Genomic DNA, 18942 nt, shown 5'->3' with positions numbered 1-18942 from the left:
AATTGTTAAAAGCACACAACTCTGCATACAAATCTGGGGAGCACGATATGTATATCAGAGAAAGAGCAGACCTTAAAAAAGGCATCAGAGCAGCAAAACCGGACGATTCAAATAAACTATCGGATCACCTCTCAGACAACAACTCCAAGAAGGTATGGGAGGGCCTGAAACACATCACCAACTACAAAGGCAATGGGACAAATACGGATAACATGGACATCTCATTAGCAGAGGAACTTAACCACTTCTTTAGCCGCTTTGAGAGAACTGTAGACACACCTACCATGCACACCGCTCTGCCACAGCCTTCTCTGAGCACAGCCCTCACACATTTACTCTTCAAGAAAACTAGGTTTGCAGAGCAGTACCAGAGAAAAGCTGCTGGCCGAGATGGAATACCTGGGAGTATCTTCAAAGCCTGTGCCGACCAGCTGGCTCCTGTTTTCACCAGACTATTGGACCTCTCCCTGTCACATGCCACTGCCCCTCATTGCCTGAAATCAGCAACAATAGTTCCGAGTCCACCACCATCAGTGCTCCAGTGGTCGCAAAGTTCTTCAAGAAGCTGGTCTTAAAGCACATAAAGGACTGCATCACACCTAGTTTGGACCCCAACCAGGGTCGGCAACCCTGGGCACGCGTGCCACAGCTGGCAAGCTAAGGGTTAACTGATGGCACAACCATAGCTGGACTGGCCATCGGGCATATCGGGCATTTGCCCGGTGGGCCAATAGTGAATTTTGTTTTTATGGGCCAATGTTTTTTTGTTTGTTTTAGTTTTTGTAACGGTATAAACAATGAAAGGTGGTGTATTGGCCAGGTGCTGGCCAATGTGTAAAAATAGCTCAGTTGAAGTTATGAACTGTTTCTGACAGAGAAATAACACCAGGATACTTTTCTAAGCACCTGACACCTGGTAACTGTGCAGGGGCATGTCTAGCAAAGTTTTGCCAGGAGGCCAGGCAGGGCATTAACAGGGAAAGGGGACACATACTTTTCTTTCTTATTCTCATTAAAAATGCCTCGCTTTAAGTTTTTATCTGATGTAAAATGTATAGAAATCATACCAACAAGACGGTGTACATCACTGTCACAACAGTGTTTATTTTCATTAAAAGGCTTTATGATTTTCCCTGCAATACCTGGGGGGCTGGTCTGTAGTCAAAATGCCCAGGCTGATTTTTATTTGTCCCAGTCCAGCCCTGGGCACGACATGCAGTGAATTAATCTGAGAAGGTGCATTAAAAAATAAATGGCCGGGCCAGTGGTACACATTGCAAATTAACTAGCATAGACACATTAGTTGTGTCGCTTCTTAATGACGGTAACTTGGCTAACAACCCCAACTACCAGGTTCAACGTGTAATTGGCTAAAAATAACTTCGCCTACCAGTGAGAGGGATGTTGCTAGCTGGCAGTTTTTTCAAGCGATGTTGAAATTTCTACATTCCAACACTTCGAATGCTTCAGGAGCTCGACTCTATGAGGGTCAAAGTTTGCAGAACTACGAACGCAGCGGAAATCCATAGCTGTGCATGTTCATGGAGCTTTTTCACCTGCTGGACATCACTCCCAGTCAAGTTTTACTGTCTTCAGTGTTACGGCCGAGCGGGCCAGGCTGTGGGTGTGGACTCAAATGCAGACACAGAGGGAAGAAAAACGGGTGTGAACACAGTGCTTTATTTGCTGTGCCTAGTGAACTTAAAAAGCAGGAAACTATGAATGGTATGAACTGTGGAAGCTATGAACTGAGAACTGTGAGGCCAAACTGTGAACATGAAACTCGGAGTGCTATGACTAGGTGCTAGATTTCACGGATGGATCCGGGGAATGGGAAAAAGGGGCAGCGGCTTGGATGGAGGTACGCAGTCACTATAATGAGAGGAGACAAGTTGTCAGTGGCAGTCTAGTGAATCACAGCTGAAGGATTAGACTATGGTGGTTAGGGCTTACGCGTTGCAGGTTTAAAGTGTCATGCGAGGAGGGGGTGTCCAGAGAGGATCCAGAATATGCTTGGAGTGAGGGGCTTGGCAGGGAGGCAGGCAGGTGTAGTCCGATGATGGAAAGGAAGCAACCAGATGACAGAACCAGCGTCCAGGCGGAGATGTGAGTAATCTAGGTTGGGAAGCGCGACTGCCAGGTGGGTCCTATGACAAAGAAAACACGGTGAGGAGAAAAGCAGTAGTTAAGGGTTCTCACAAGGGCTTGGCGGCCTAGCACTAACATGAGTTAGCAGAAGATCTGGCAGAGGTCTGTTGTGAATGCTGGTCTTATATGCTGGTGACTTGATTGGAACCAGGTGTGGAAGCTGATTGGAGTCTCTGCCTGAAGGTGGAGCCCAGCGGAGTGGAAAAACCCCGTACTCACCTGGACCATGACATTCAGAACATTGCAGAGGCCTTATTGACAGTATTTGGCTCTACATATCTGTGTGAGCAGATTTTCTCTCACACAAAAAGTGTCGTGAGGTAGCCATCTGAATGGTGGACACTCATAGACCTGTGTCGCTGATTGGAAGACCAGAGATCACATTAACATGTTTATCCCTGTATTAACAAACATGCCATATTGGCCCAGTTTATTTCTCTTATCATTGTTGTGAGGAGACCATAAATAGCATTTATATTTTCTTTTGTACAGTTCATTTGCTGTTACTTTTTATCCATAACAAGAACTCTGTATCTTTTTTTGTTTCAAAATAGCTGATAACTATTCGCTGATAGCTGCCAACATCTGCGAACAAATACTGTATAATTCTATTAAGTTGTTCTATATAGTGTGTAACTGTCAATATAGAGCATTGTTAAATTTATTGCTAATGCAATCATACAGCACACTGACTTCTGAGGACATTTTAGATGGCACTCATCATCTGAAAGGTTGCCGACCCCTGCTATAAGGCAAACAGGTCCACTGAGAAAGCAATTTCCACTGCCCTCCACTCTGCTCTGCATAACCTGGAGAATGCTGGGACTTCAGTAAGGATGCTCATCATTGATTTCAGCTCAGCCTTTAATAGCATCATCCCAGACATTCTTATAGTCAAGCTGGTAAACTTAGACTTCCCCCTTGCTACATGTGCGTGGTTCAAAAACGTTCTCACAGACCAATCACAAAGAGTCAAGGTGGGCAACCAGAGATCATCCACCCAGCACTGGCTCACCACAAGGATGTGTGTTGTGTCCACTCCTATACACCATCTATACCAGTGACTGCACCCTCACACATCCCTGCAACATCATCATCAAATTTGCAGATGACTCCACTCTGATGGGGCTCATCACCGATGATGACGACACCGCCTACAGAGATGAGATCCAATGTCTGACAGAATGGTGTGACTACAATAACCTAACCATAAACACCAGGAAAACCAAGTAAATGGTCATGGACTTCTGCAAGAAAAAAAACTCTCCCCCCTCCCCTATCCATAAAAGGTGACCACATTTCCGAGGACCTATACTGGACAACTAACACATCAGCCCTGGTGAAGAAATGCATGATGCAACCATACTGTTCCAATGCAATGTGTGCACACGTGTGTATGTGTGCACAAGTCTATGTTTGTGATCGGGAATGAAGGATAAAAAGCGCTGCCGTAAAGGCTGGTGTAGAAGCACAGAAATGATGGCTCACTTGACCGCGGTCTGAATTTTAATTGAATTAAAGAAGTCCAGTTGCTTTCATTCCAAGCTCCTTAGGCTACCATGACCTGAATGACTTAGAACCTACACAGCTATAGTTCAGTATTAATATGTGTTTATAGGTAAAATTGTCTTTTTACAGTGCATTCAGCAAAGTATTCACAGCATTTTGTTCGTTCTACATTGTGTAATGATACAGCCTCAGTCTAAAATTCATTGCATTCATTTTTTTCAACTCATAATTCTACGCACAATACCCCATAGTAGCAAAGTAAAAAAGGTTTACTCGAAATTATTGCAAATTTATTAAAAATTAAAAAAAATTATATCATGTACATAAATATTCATAACCTTTCCTCAATTCTTTGTTTAAGCATGTTTGGCTGCAATGGCACCTTCAAGTCCTGTTGAGTACAATGCTACAAGCTTGGCACACCTGTTTTTCTGCAGTTTGTCCCATTCTTCTTTCCTAGACTATTTAAAAGTGGAATGAGAGGCAGAGTGTTGCGACTTTCATCCGTAAATAAAGCTGCAGCCGGCTGAGTTGGTTGTGTCCCTGTGACGCGCCTCCAATAATCCATAGTGAGTCATACTAGTACTTTGCGCATTTATTTTAAGAACAAAACAAGAACAAACATTTGCGCTTTCAATCAATTTCCAACTAGCGCATGGATTAACTGGTGTGCCAAAAAATGACGGTCAACAGAAAAGTTTGCCCACAAACCACTCACCCAACACACCTGCTGCGAACACCGACATCAGGTAAATAGACTGTGACCACACCCACATACCATCACCTGAGACGCAGGTAAAGCTATACACCTGTGCCACCAAAACAAAAAGGAAAAACATAAACATTGACTTTGGCTCTTACACAGAGCCTTCAGTTTTCAAGCCCCTCTTCTGTGGAACCAACTTCCAGGTTGGATTCAGAAGACAGTGCTGTGGAGCAGGCAGGATAAGGGACCCAAATGCAGGACTCAGAAATGGAAAGTTAAACTCAGAGCACAGATTTATTGCTGGGAAAACTCTTCATAGAAATGAACTCAATCAGAAACACGGAAATAGACACTAAAGTGTGCAATGGAACCTAAAACAAGAAAAAAGGAAATGAACCAGAACTAAAAGCAAGTCTGAGCTCTGTCTGGACAGCACCTTTCTTATCTTAGCTGTGTGCTTAGAGTTGTTGCACTGTTGGAAGATAAACCTTCGTCCCAGTCTGAGGTCCAGAGTGTTCTGGAGCAGGTTAGGATTTCAAGGATATCACTATACATTGCAGCATTTATCTTTCCTTCAACAATTACTAGTCTCCCAGTTCCTCCTTCTGAAAGTCATCCCCATAGCATGATTCTATATCACCGTGATTCCCTGTAGCAATGGTGTTGAGCATATAATGCGCCGTGGCTGGTTTCTTCTAGACGCGATGCTTGGCAGTCAGGCCAAAAAGCTCAATCTTCATTTCCTCAGACCAAAGAATTTTGTTACTCATGGTCTGAGAGTCCTTGGTATGCTGTTTAGCAAACTCTTGATCCTTTTACTGAGGAATCTCTTCCATCTGGCCACGCTACCATACAGGTCTGATTGGTGGAGTGCTGCAAAAATGGCTGTCTTTCTGGAAGGTTCTCGTCTCTCCACAAAGCAACCATGGAGCTCTGTTAGATTGAGCATTAGGTTCTTGGTGACCTCTATAAGTAAGGACTTCTAGCCCATTCCTTCAGCTCCCTAACGGTTTGCTGAGCAGCCAGGTTTAGGAAGAGTAATAGTGGTTCTAAACGTCTATTTATGAATAATGCAGGCCGCTGTGCTCATTTGGGATCTTTAGAAATGTTTCTGTTCCAGATCCGTGCCTCAATACAGTCCAGGCTCAAAGGTCTACAAACAATTCCTCCTTATAGCTACATGTTATTTGTTTGTATTTTAATTTTTAATAAATTTGCAAGACTTTAAGGGAAACTCATTTTACTTTGTCATTATAGGGTATTCTGTGTAAAAATTTGAGGTGAAAAATGATTTTAATCCATTTTGGAATAAGGCTCTAATATATGGGCAGAAATCTGTGCCATCAGAAACTGAATTTGAATGAGTTCAATTTGAATTTGAATTGCTCAGATTGAATCTGAATTGTAACTTGAATAAATGCTTTTGAAAACTGAATTTGAATTAGTCTAATTTGAAATTGAATTTATGGTTTGAAAATGAATTGATTTGCTTTGAAACTGCATTTTATCCTTTAAAAATTCAGCTCTCGAATAATTTCAGATTCACTTCTCACCATTCAGTTTCAGTTCTACAATTCAATTTCAGTTCCAAAATTCAGTTTTTTGGAACTTACATCCGGTTCCGGTTCAAGCGCCGATTAATAGAACTACGTTTTACTGGCGGACCGAAAGTGTTACTGACGGGAATCTACAGCGTCTTGAGCTGAATTAAGACTTCAGAAGTCATTCGTCATGTCGAATGACCAGCGGATGAACTCTCAGGTTGGTAATAAATGTATTACATGTATAAGAACAAGCGTCATGTTAACAAATGATAGCCGTAAGGTAACTTTTATGCTTATTGTAGCTGCTAGCTAAAAACGCTAATTTAGCGTAGTTTGCCCTGGATTCAGCTTTGAAAAACAAATATGATCGACTGTTTCTAGTAGAATTCCAAAGTTGTCATCTTGGACCCTCTCAGAGTACCCCCTCTGTATGCTTGCAGAGACCCCTACAGTAGAGAAGCATGCAAAACAGTGTCCAAACCTTTGTATTTTAGCTTTATTTATGTCTTACACGGCATCCCAACTCTTTAGCTAACTTAATAACTTTAGCTAACGTGAATAGTTAGTCTAATTCATTAGTGCAGCATTACTGGATCATCTCTGTTTGAAGTGATATAATATGATATACAACTATCACTGAAACAGCAAACTTTGTAAATAAGCAAACACCACTTCTCATTCTCTAAACGTTTGGCCACAGTTGTAGATTACACTATCAGTGCTTGTTCACTCTTGACAATAATAACATTTCTAAATTTACTTTGTGCATTTACAGGTAAACAATATCTAATATTTTATCTAAATGACTGCTTTGTCTTTGAAAAGGGTGAAGAGCCTGAGGCCGGTGACAGTCCAGTTCTACTCTAAGTACATCCTTATAGTGGCTCACAGGACAAGGCCACATTCCTGTCCTGCCAGAAGAGAAGACAAACTTCAGAGTCTTCATGCAGTTCAACCACACCTGTCATATTCCGTATGACAGGGGGCTCAAACTCCAGTCCTCGAGGGCCGGTGTCATGCAACTTTTCCATGCCCTCGAGGACTGGAGTTTGAGACCCCTGCTGTATGGTGTTCATGCTGTTTTCTACCCCACAGTTACAGCATGTCTGACTGCCTGTTCAGCATATGCAAAAATATATGAGTTTAAGCATGTGATGACTAAGGCCTTCCATTATGGTGTTTGTCATCACATGTCACAGACATCTGGATGATCATTTGGAATAAACAAGAAACTAAAAACTTGTTACTTTATCTTTTATCTTTTATCTTTATTAATATTATTATTTTACACTTTTCATTGTTAGGCATTAGGTTTATTTGTAGTAGTCCTTTCCAACGTCTTTCCCTCTTCCATGTTACTGTGGCAGCTTGTCAGCATCTATTTGGGGTTGGGAGTGGAACAAAAAGTAAGGAAATCCAAAGTGCCATTAAAACCAGGAGAGGTTCTTATATTTCAGAAGGAGGGATTAATTCAAAAGAAATGACCTCAATGCCATATTTTATTTAGGAACCCTAGAGAGCACTTTGCAAAATAACACATTCTTATAATTTCACCCTCAGATGAGCCAAGCTACGACTGTCAGGGAAGGTGATGTAGGTACAGAGCATATGAGAGTGGTGAAGTTTGTCTCTTGTCTAGATGAAGGCACAAGAGGGATCAATGGCAAGGCGTAGAGATTCAGTATCTTCAGTCTTCAGTGGACACTCCATTTCTGGCACAAAACACCTGTAAAAGATGGTCGATTTAGGAGGTGACCCGACAACTTCAGCCTGTCAAACATAGTAATGGAGCAGTATGCTTTAAAAAAAAATCTAATTAAGCATGCACTCAGTACCCTAAGAATTATTATGGTAGTTAAACACAGTGATAGTTGTATATCATATTATATCACTTCAAACAGAGATGATCCAGTAATGCTGCACTAATGAATTAGACTAACTATTCACGTTAGCTAAAGTTATTAAGTTAGCTAAAGAGTTGGGATGCCGTGTAAGACATAAATAAAGCTAAAATACAAAGGTTTGGACACTGTTTTGCATGTTTCCCTACTGTAGGGGTCTCTGCAAGCATACAGAGGGGGTACTCTGAGAGGGCCCAAGATGACAACTTTGGAATTCTACTAGAAACAGTCGATCATATTTGTTTGTCAAAGCTGAATTCAGGGCAAACTACGCTAAATTAGCGTTTTTAGCTAGCAGCTACAATAAGCATAAAAGTTACCTTACGGCTATCATTTCAGAATCAGAATCAGAATCAGAATACTTTATTGATCCCTGGGGGAAATTATTTTTTGTTACAGTGCTCCATTTTAAACCAACATTAAGACAAGACAGACAATACGCTAACTAAGAATAGTACAATATATACATATATATACATACATACATACATAAGTCACTTATAAATAAATATTTGGAAAAGAAACATGTGTAGTTGTAGCAGCAAACAGTGTGTTAAGTGGATGCGTTGTACAGGGAGATGGCCACAGGCAGGAATGATTTCCTGTGTCGTTCAGTGGTGCTTTTCGGTAATCTCAGTCTCTCACTGAACGAGCTCCTGTGACTGACCAACATGTCATGGAGTGGGTGGGAGGTGTTATCCAACATTGTCTTTATCTTGGACAGCATCCGCCTCTCCGACACCACCTTGAGGGAGTCCAGCTCCATCCCCACAACATTGCTGGCCTTACGGATCAGTTTATTAAGTCTGTTGGCATCTGCGACCCTGTTAACATGACCCTGTTTGTTAACATGACGCTTGTTCTTATACATGTAATACATTTATTACCAACCTGAGAGTTTATCCGCTGGTCATTCGACATGACGAATGACTTCTGAAGTCTTAATTCAGCTCAAGACGCTGTAGATTCCCGTCAGTAACACTTTCGGTCCGCTAGTAAAACGTAGTTCTATTGATCTGCGCTTGAACCGGAACCGGATGTAAGTTCCAAAAAACTGAATTTTGGAACTGAAATTGAATTGTAGACCTGAAACTGAATGGTGAGGAGTGAAACTGAAATTATTCGAGAGCTGAATTTTTAAAGGATAAAATGCAGTTTCAAAGCAAATCAATTCATTTTCAAACCATAAATTCAATTTCAAATTAGACTAATTCAAATTCAGTTTTCAAAAGCATTTATTCAAGTTACAATTCAGATTCAATCTGAGCAATTCAAATTCAAATTGAACTCATTCAAATTCAGTTTCTGATGGCACAGATTTCTGCCCATACTAATATGACAAAATGTGGAACAAGTGAAGCACTGTGAATGCTGTCCACTTGCACTATATAAACAGTATCTGCGTGTGTGTTTTCAGCTGAACCCACGAGTGTTACCTCAGTGTGAGCAGTACTTCAAAGAGCAAGGTTTTGACACCAAGTTCCAAAATGGACGAGTTATTTTAGTTCGGCGGGCTCGCCAACTTGCCCAGCAACAGAAAATGAGAAAGAGATTGGTGAGATCCATTTTCTGTTACACTTTAATGCTTTGATTATTTGGAGACTATAGGTTGTGTCCAAATTCAGGGGCTGCATTCTTCAAAGGCAGCGAAGGCCAGAAGTGCAAGGCTGTGAACTTGGACGGTCTAGCCTACAACATGGGGTTCCTGTTGCCTGGCAACCATGACAGTCGCAGCTACTGCTGTGGTGGTCAGCATGTTCAACAGAAATACAGAAAATCTGTATGTTGTTTTTTCATCTACATGTGAATCTGGGTACTGAGTCCCCTTAACCAACAATGAATCTAAGTTTAGCTAGTTTGCTAGAGTAGAGCATGAGACTAGTCTCATTTCATTTTGACAGTACAAATATAATAGGTCTCATCAAGCATTTGGTAACTTGCAGGATGAAAGCACAATTTTCTTATTAGAATCATGGGACGTACTTTCATTTTAATCAGAGAGAAAAAAAAAACTAAGAGAAATGGGAAACAGGACATAAGCTCAGGCGGTAGAGCAGGTCATCTACTAATCGGAAGGTTGGTGGTTTGATTCCTGGCTTCCCCTAGTCCGCATGCCAAATATCTTGGGCAAGATACTAACCCTAAATTGCTCTCCGATGCATCCATTGGAGTGTGAATGTTAATTAGAAAGCACTAAGAAAATATGTGAATGCACAAGTTGTGTAAAGCGCTTTGAGTGCTCAGAAGAATAGAAAAGCGCTATATAGGAACCAGTCCAGTCCATAAGATCGGCATAAATGTTGGGCTTTATAACAAAGGTTCAGGTTATAACTAACCAAAGTTTGCATGACCCGATTAAGTAGCAATATCACTAACGTCATGTAACTTAGATGAAGGTTAGCTAAGTTTGATGTTCTAAGATTCTTTGGTGTGCTAACATTTGTTCCACTGGATATTTGGGTGAGATAAAAACCCAGTACTCACTTTTTTATTTCTGGACTGCTTTGCTACAACTGTTTGCCATGTTTTTTTTTTTCCAAAAAATTGCTTGTACCTTAGACTCACAATGAATCCTGGATTCAAACACCATGTTAAAACATAAGATCGTCCATAAGTCCACAAAGTGCAGAAAGTTCTAGGCTGATCGTGGCTCAAGAGTTGGCCGTTCGCCTTGTAATCGGAAGGTTGCCGGTTCGAGCCCCGGCTTGGACAGTCTCGGTCGTTGTGTCCTTGGGCAAGACACTTGACCCGTTGCCTACTGGTGGTGGTCAGAGAGCCCGGTGGCGCCAGTGTCCGGCAGCCTCGCCTCTGTCAGTGCGCCCCAGGGTGGCTGTGGCTACAATGTAGCTTGCCATCACCAGTGTGTGAATGGGTGGATGACTGGATATGTAAAGCGCTTTGGGGTCCTTAGGGACTAGTAAAGCGCTATATAAATACAGGCCATTTACAGGCCATAGGTCGATGATCGATTTTGTAATCGTATCACCAGACCTGCGGCCATATGTTCTGGACCCTCGGGTAAAGAGAGGGGCTGAGCTGTTAACTGATCACCATCAGATCAGGTGGCTGGGGAGGACATTGGACAGACATGGGGCAGCTAAAGTGAGGGTGTGCTGGGAATGCCTGGCAGAGGCCCCCAGTCCGCAAGATCTTAAACACACACCTCTGGCAGAGCTTCAACAGTTTTCCAAGAGAATCTGGGGGCACTGAGTCCAAATGGACCATGTTCAGCACCTCCACCGCCAAAGCTGCTGCACTGCGCTGCGGTTGGTGCCTGTCATGGTGGTAACACCTAAACCAAATGGTGGACACCAGTAGGGATGGGTATTGATAAGATTTTCATGTTTCCGATTCCATTTTCGAGTCTGTTTAACGATTCGATTCTTTATCGATTCTCTTATTGATTCTTATTTTTTAAAAAGGAGAACACTAAGGTTGATTAGCTTAGAACTTTGTTTTATATCTTCTCTAAGTAAGAGTAACATGGCCTTACAAACCCAAAAGTGAGATCTTAAGAGATCCACAGCCTATGGCTCTTCAATGGGTGTCACAGGGTCCCCAGGAAAAAAAATGTAATTGTAAAATAATAAAATAAATATTCTTCTGTAGCAATAACAAAGCATAACACAAATTATTCTGTAGCAATTACACAAGAATATCCAGTAATGTCCCTGCCTACAATTAAACACATACACTTACTGAAAATCATCTGCTGTGGCAAACAGCTGCAAGCCTTTGACCACAAACTGAGTCACTGCTCTGTGACATTTGTCTATCCTGGCCTGAAAGGAGACGCTACCGGTAGACTGCAGCGAGAACTGCCAGCATCTGAGCCAGCCAGACTTTGTCTCTCTCATCTTGGTCACCTAAATGCACAGTAATGGCAGGTTTTGTAATAAGGCACATCGTGCTAACATAATATGCACTGTTAGTTGATTATTTACCTGCCGCATTAACGGGAGAGGACGTGCAAACGTTACCTCTGCTGCTGGGTTGAGATTCACGAGTCCGGAGCAGAATTAAAAACACGACATTCATTTGAGGTTATTGCGTGTTTTGTGAGCAAATGCTTTTGCATATTCGTAGTGTTTACTCCCTTAAATGAAGTATCTACTTTACAAGTATTGCAAGTTGCCCTGTTGTCATCCGTTCTCCTAAAGTATAACCAAACTTTTGAGTGTTTGAGCCGCTTAGGCGCCATGTTACCCGCCAGGTAAATGACACTCTGCAACGTGGTGACGTCATTCGGGGCGACTGGAATCGATAAGGGAATCATTTGCAAAAATGCCAAACAATTCCAAGGAATTGAAACAGTGGGAACTGGTTCTCAACAAGAACCGGGTTTCGATACCCATCCTTAGACACCAGAGGTGAAGGGAGCCACCCGGCTGAAGAAGGAGTCCTATTGAAGGAGTCCTTGGTTCGCCTGTGGGACTTCGGAGGCAGCTGATATGTACTAGTGGTGCAACGGATCACGGTTGATCCGTAATCCGAACCGATCCCACTCCACGGTTTGACACCCACGTAATCCGAAGATTCGAAAAAGAAGGAAAAAAATTATGTGTATGGTGCGTCTGTCAAGCGATAGTTATGGCCAGCGCTAGCGGTCCAGGTGGAAGAGCAGAAGAGTTTTCTGTATTTAAGCAGCCCTTTGCTGCCCAGTCCGATCGGGCTAAAGCTATTACAAAAGCTATTGGGGTGTTTAGCTGCAGACGGCAGGCCATATTCCGTTGTGCAAAACAAGGGGGTTAAACTATGATGAACGTGCTTGAGCCATGCTATGATAACATGATAAAAACCAGATAAAGGAGGAACAATGCGGTTTTCGTCCTAGTTGTGGAAAACTGGACCAGCTCTTTATCCTCTCAAGGATACATGAGGGTGCATGGGAGTTTGCCCAGCCAGTGTTTTGGCTGTGGGCATTCGACCGTGTCCCTTTGAGTTTCCCGTGGGGTGTTCTTCAGGAGTATGGGGTGTTTGGCCCATTACTACAGGCCATTCAATCCTTATACAACCATTGGAAGAGCTTGGTTTGCATAGACGGTAATTAGTGGGACTCATTCCCAGTGGGTGATGGACTCCGCTAGGGCTGCCCTTTATCACAGATTCTGTTCAAAATTTTTATGGACAAAGTTTCTAGGTTTAGCCAAGGGGCAGAAGGCTTTCACCTGATGGTCTAAAAATCTCATCTCTGCTTTTCGCGGATGATGTGGTTCTATTGGCTTCATCAGGTGATCGTCTCCAGCTCACACTGGAATGATTCACAGCTGAGTGTGAAGTGGTGGTAATGAAAATCAGCACCTCCAAGTCTGAGGCCATGGTCCTCAGCCGGAAGGGTTGGGGTGCCCACTCCAGGTCAGGGATGAGTTACTACCCCAAGTGGAGGAGTTTAACTATCCTGTGGTCTTGTTCACAAGTGATGAACAAGTGGGCATCTTCCGAAGGGTGGCTGGCCTCTCCCTTAGAGAGGTTCAGCCATCTGGCAGGGGCTCAGAGTAGGGATGCTGCTCTTCCACATCGACAGGAGCCAGTCTAGATGGTTCAAGCATCTGACAAGAATGCCTCCTGGGCGCCTCCTGGGTGATGTTCCATCAGGAGGAAGCTCAGGGGCAGACCCAGGACACGCTGGAGAAATCGTATCTCTTGGCTGACTTGGGAATGCCTTGCTGTTCCCCCGGATAAGCTGGAAGAGATAGCTGGGGAGAGAGGTCTGGGCTTCTCTGGGACACAAAGGATACACCGGACTCTCTTCAAATCCGGGGAAAAGGAAGACGCATTAGTGGGCCGCATTTGGAGCAGCCTTTGGTGTGCTGTGATATAGTCGTCCCACAAATGTGGTCTCCAAAGGATGCAGCCCCTGAATTTGGAAACAGCTCAACTCATATGTTTCAGCTAATCAGATCGTCCTCTTTCCTCAGTGCATCTGTTGTTTATTTCCATCCAGCAGCAAACCAGCATACCTCTGGTCCCTGGTTACACCCTGCAAATCATTCCCCGTCAAAGGGCATCTCACCAGCCAGTAACCTGGACTGGCCTAGGATTGGTCAGAGTGTTTGAGGGGGTGGGGCTTAGATTTACTGTGGACAACCTCCATTCTTCGACTGATTACCAGCTGGCGATTTCCTATGAACCGGAGGTGAGGCGATTTTGAATGGTAAACTTCATTTAAATGTACATGTTTAATAAAATTGACGGAATTGTCTTTCTATAACTCATGTCAATTTATTATTTTCTCTAGTCTGCATCTGATTGGATGGCTATAGTCAGTATCGGCAAAGTGTCACCAGGCGATGGTGGCTGCAGCAGCAATCCAACAGGAAGTAAAACTGTGATTCTACCTGGAAACTCCAGGTGAGAATAAAAAAACAGGGCATCTATCCATGAATGTCACATGACTATTGTTATAATTTCACATCTGAATAGTGTTGTGGCAGATTTCTGATGTGATATGATTAAATATGTGATTAAATCATATCCTTACTAGTAAGATTACTATACACCAACGACCACCTTAACTCAAAAACACAACTACAACTACTTCAGGCATGACAGCCTGATTCTTTAATCAGTTGTCATCTGCATTCATTCGCTGATCGCTCTTGGGTGGTACAGGGTCTGCTCTGCAGTCGCTGAGTTGGAGCTTGGCACACCCTTGTTGGAGGAGGGTGCTCTTTTCACCCTTCACTCTCTCGTTCCAATGCAGCTGTAGGTTAAAAGGGCAGAGATCATCTGACACCCTGTTGTCTTCCTCAGTGTCTAATGCAGAGATCTTTAACCTTTATGGTTATTTCTGTGGTTCTGGAATCTTCTCATGATGACTAGTAGGGCCCCAAACCGCACGACCTTTGATCTCAACCACTGCCTGGGCTGTCAGCTGTGCTATGAATGATCCCTGCTTCTCGCTGGGTCTCTGAAGACTTCTGATCAGCACCCAGTCTCAATCTCAGTCTGGAGATTCCACCCTTGGGATGATTTCTTCCAGCAATACTCTGGCTACTGCACCTGTATCTCCTTACTAGGAGGAAAAATTTCTAACCATTTGGAAAACATGTCAACCATCATCAAACCACATTTTCCTTTTAGTTCAATGAAGTTCAACCCTTATCTAGGGCTGTTCGATATAACAATATATATCGAATGACGATATAAAAACGTCTATCGTTTCATTTTACGCTATTGTTTGTTTCGTGGTGTCACAAAATAAACTGTTTACTTCAATATTTTTTCATCGTTTTCATGGTGGCTGTAGTGGCTATATTAATTTCTTAAAGTTTTCTCTTTCTCTTATATTTAATATAACTACACTACGGACGGACAAGCGCCTGCTTTTATGCGTTGTCATTAGCAACAACGACGGCAAAACCATTGCGTGTCCCCTGGTTTAGTTTCCACATTAACCTTTCACAATAAAGTTCAAGATCCTGTTGAGACTTTTCAAAATAAACTCAATCACGTGAAAGAGTATGCAGAGTATTTACGGATGAGAAGCCAAAAAGAGCCGTCAGGTGCTAAAAGACTCAACGTTACGACAGGCTTTTCCCCGCAGCACGATGGGTAATAAATACTCACAAAGAAAACGGCGGCAATTACAACTTGTGTCTAAAAATGTATCGTTTCATGCATCGGTTAAAACACTCGACTCCAGGTACATGACGCCCACCTGGAAACACTTCACGCAAGTCAAGCTGCCCGAGATTCATAGAATATACAGAAAATATTAAATTATTGTGATTTATATCGTTATTGGGACGATAGATGTCTTATATCAGGATATGAGATTTTGGTCATATCGCACAGCCCTACCCTTATCTGAACATGTCTGTGCCCCATGTAGAGGTTTCATACCTATAAATGAACTGTTAATCCCACAAAAAGCCATGGAAAAATTATCATGAAAAAACTCAGAAAACATAGAGAACATTGTTTCATGTTAAACCTGGATTCCCTCCTTTTGACACATGGTCTCTCCCATGAGTCAACTCATCAGAACTAGGAGAATAACAACACAAAAGGGTAGTTAGATCATTTCTCAGACAACATCAGGGCTTCTCCTCCTGAGTAATTTCGCTCCAGCCCTTTAAACCCTGTGTTAGAGAATAAAATTTGTATTAATGTCATGTTAAGTAGGTCTAATTCTTGGCTCTGCCTGGAGCCTGCATCCACACCACGATTACCCAGAAACCAAAATCAGTGAGTAAATACAAACTTCACACTTGCAAACAACTGTAGGTTATAAGAGTAATAAGGCATCCCACACCACAGACACAAGTGTGCCTTGCGCAGTTTATTTCCCCAAATCATTAAAAACACTACTGTTGCCATAATTTGCCAAATGTGTTTATTCAAAGCTACTGTAGCCAGTGACCTTTCTTAAGTAATGTCACTCACTTGTTTTAAACACTGTGGGCTCAACACCTTAAAATGAATAAAGATATGATAATGAGCCCCACACTAAGATGTTCTGTAATAACTGCAAAACCTGCTTCATTTCACTTATGTCTGCCTGTGTGATGCCAAAACCCTTAGAGAGGAAAAAAAACATTAGCCGGTGGTGTGTCCTCGCAGGTCGGGCCTAGATTAACAGATTCCAGAGGTGCTGCTGTAAATCATGTGGTCAACCCTCCTTTTCTGCGAAAGGAGTGATACTGATCTTAACACAGTATGTGTTTCACACTGAATATACATTTTCCCACTGTAACATTTAACATTTCCCAACACTACAATGTGGTACCATAACCAACAAGCAGCCAGTAAAACCACAGTTTCCTTCACACAAAAATCAGTAACACAGAAAAGTGCTATGTAAAGGATTAAGTCTGCAGGTTCCACACATATTAATGTGAACCCACAGGTCTCCCCCTCCTCTGGTCTCTGCCATCCTCCTGCTCCTGCAAAAACAAGAAAACAAAAAAAAACCCCACATACATCCACCCTTTTTTCACTGTTTGGGGTGGATTAGGCATTAGAAGTGACTAAGTGACATCATCAGTCCAGCCACAGTCCAGTCATATGCATTCATCTCAATCACATGCATTCATCCAGTCATATACATTCGTACAAATCATTGCTGATAGTGGAAAACTGCGCACGAATTTAAGTATCCATTGGCAGCAATATTACGTCATTCCAAAAATAAAAACAATTCTTTTTGCTTTTGAAATGAATTGAATCGCTACAATCCTTTTAAACACAGGACTTGCCATCTAATATGGTCCTAGGTAGGTGTATTTCTCCTAAGCCATTGTAATCTGGAGAATCTCACTTTGTATTTGCTCTCAGTAAAGTATTTTATAGCACTTTTACTTCCAATCTTGCTGCCTGCTTAAAGAGAGCTGATTATTAAATCATCAACACACAAAATATCACACCCAGAGGGGTGATACCTGGCAGGTTTTTTCCTAAGTGCACTGTTACAAAAATAAAACCCATATTGGGCCCAGTTTGTACGTGCAAAAAGAAAAAGAAAACAACCCAAACCTAACTGGCAGAATCAGTCTGGTACTAAAACAAAACCCCAAAATCTGCCAGAAAAATCACAGGAAACGTTTTGCCTTCAGGTGAAACAACATGCTGTAGGGATTAGAACCTGCCATGCAGTCACTGCTCCTGGCTTTACTTTAATTTATAACTGATGCTTACATGGTCTAAAATCAGACTTAAGAGTCACTGCCTTTGTTCATTTTCCCCACATCATATTTACTGGTTGCCCACAAGAGCTCCAGAATATCACACAATCCTGGAAAGTCTGGGGCCAACAAACATAGATCCACCTGCTAAATACACAGAGAAATCTCCCTCTTTTTTATTAGCAGCTGCACAGTTCACACAACACTAATGTTCACCATTAAACGCTTCCTAAACACTTCATATCAATGTTTTATCACTGGAATGTGAATTTCTTCCCCAGGTCACTCATTTGTCACTTTCACAGACCCAATCATTTCATTTAGCTTTTCTCCTTTTCTCCCCCTCCAAAAGTAAACGTGTAACATGTCATCATGTATTTCACAAAACAAGTTTGTTTTATGTATTCAGTGATGTGTATCTGGGTGCAAGTTTCACCCACACATCAGAAACAGGAAACTCAACCCTCTGCTACATCTTATTCACTTGTTTTATAATCCAGTCATCTTTCCCTGATCTAGTAACAAAAAATATTATCACAAAAGAGAATTTCCTTCATACAGTAAATTAATTGTGCTGCACCAATCAAGCAGAAAACATCTCACAATTTACTGTATCAACAACTAAATTTATTGTCTGATCACTGGTTGGTCAAACCAGAATCTTTTTTCCCTTCACAAAAGGTAAACTGTTGTCCTGCAACCCTAGAGAGTTAAATAATAAATAATTTCCCCCAGGGATCAATAAAGTATTCTGATTCTGATTCTGATTCTGATTAATTCTCAGCAGTGGATACACTCAGCATTTGATAACAAGTGTCTGTTAAATTTACACTATTTTAACACTGATGAGAGATAACAAGCTGATCCTTCATTGCATGTGTGTGTGTGTGTGTGTGTTAGTAGGCAGGTTCAATGCATGTGTGTGCAGTGGAGCTGCAGATTCAGCAGGGCTTTGTCCTTAAAGCTGCTTTTCCTTCACATTTCTCTGTGTGCGTTTGTGTGCATTTTATTTTTACCTTTGTTGCAATCCTACGGACTCTTTCTCAACCTCCACAAGACAGTCGGCCACACAGTTTCCCAACACAATTTTCATGTGCTCTCACATTAACAACAACGGCCTTCATTTTTCCTCCATGCTCCCACTTCTCACAGCTTCTGTCTTTCTCCTGCATCTGCAGCAGTTCATGGTTGTGGCGTGTCAGAGGCCAGTGGGCCGTTCTTCGGCTTTGCCTTTTGTCTTTCACTCTTTTCAGTCTCTTCCTTTGCCATTTCAACTCCCAGTATGGCAAATGTGAAACTCAGACAGTCTTCTCAAGTCCATTCACACACAGTGATGTCGCTGGTGAACCTCTCAGCTTGTGATCAGGAGCGCATGCTTCCATCCACTATGGCATGTGTACATGCTGCTGAACCCTTTAAGGTTTAAGGTTTAGGGCAGTGTTGCTGTCTCTTCACCTTGTTGACTCTTGAAGTCGACGCCGTTGCTCTCGAACTGCATTTCGTCTTCA

General features: G+C 42.3%; 1 protein-coding gene and 1 long non-coding RNA gene across 2 annotated transcripts in view; one reads left to right on the top strand and one right to left on the bottom strand.

Moving 5' to 3' along the window:
* Window positions 1–18942, top strand: part of LOC146666998 (laminin subunit beta-4-like) — a 78018-nt gene that overhangs the window by 26343 nt on the left and 32733 nt on the right. Inside the window, exons 17-19 of the mRNA XM_085415157.1 lie at window positions 9226–9363; window positions 13753–13944; window positions 14047–14159. Coding sequence (XP_085271283.1) covers window positions 9226–9363; window positions 13753–13944; window positions 14047–14159 — 443 coding nt within the window. The remainder of the gene's footprint in view (window positions 1–9225; window positions 9364–13752; window positions 13945–14046; window positions 14160–18942) is intronic.
* On the bottom strand, window positions 1587–18582 carry LOC146666999 (uncharacterized). The gene is made up of 3 exons (XR_014912839.1): window positions 18451–18582; window positions 1954–2147; window positions 1587–1872 (listed from the first exon to the last, which is right to left on the bottom strand). It is a non-coding gene; the product is annotated as an uncharacterized LOC146666999 (long non-coding RNA).

Source organism: Rhamphochromis longiceps, linkage group LG7, assembly GCF_057381845.1.
Source record: "Rhamphochromis longiceps isolate RC_006_pf linkage group LG7, R_longiceps_female_GT1.1, whole genome shotgun sequence".
Classification (NCBI taxonomy): domain Eukaryota; kingdom Metazoa; phylum Chordata; class Actinopteri; order Cichliformes; family Cichlidae; genus Rhamphochromis; species Rhamphochromis longiceps.
This window is presented reverse-complemented; position numbering and strand designations above follow the sequence as displayed.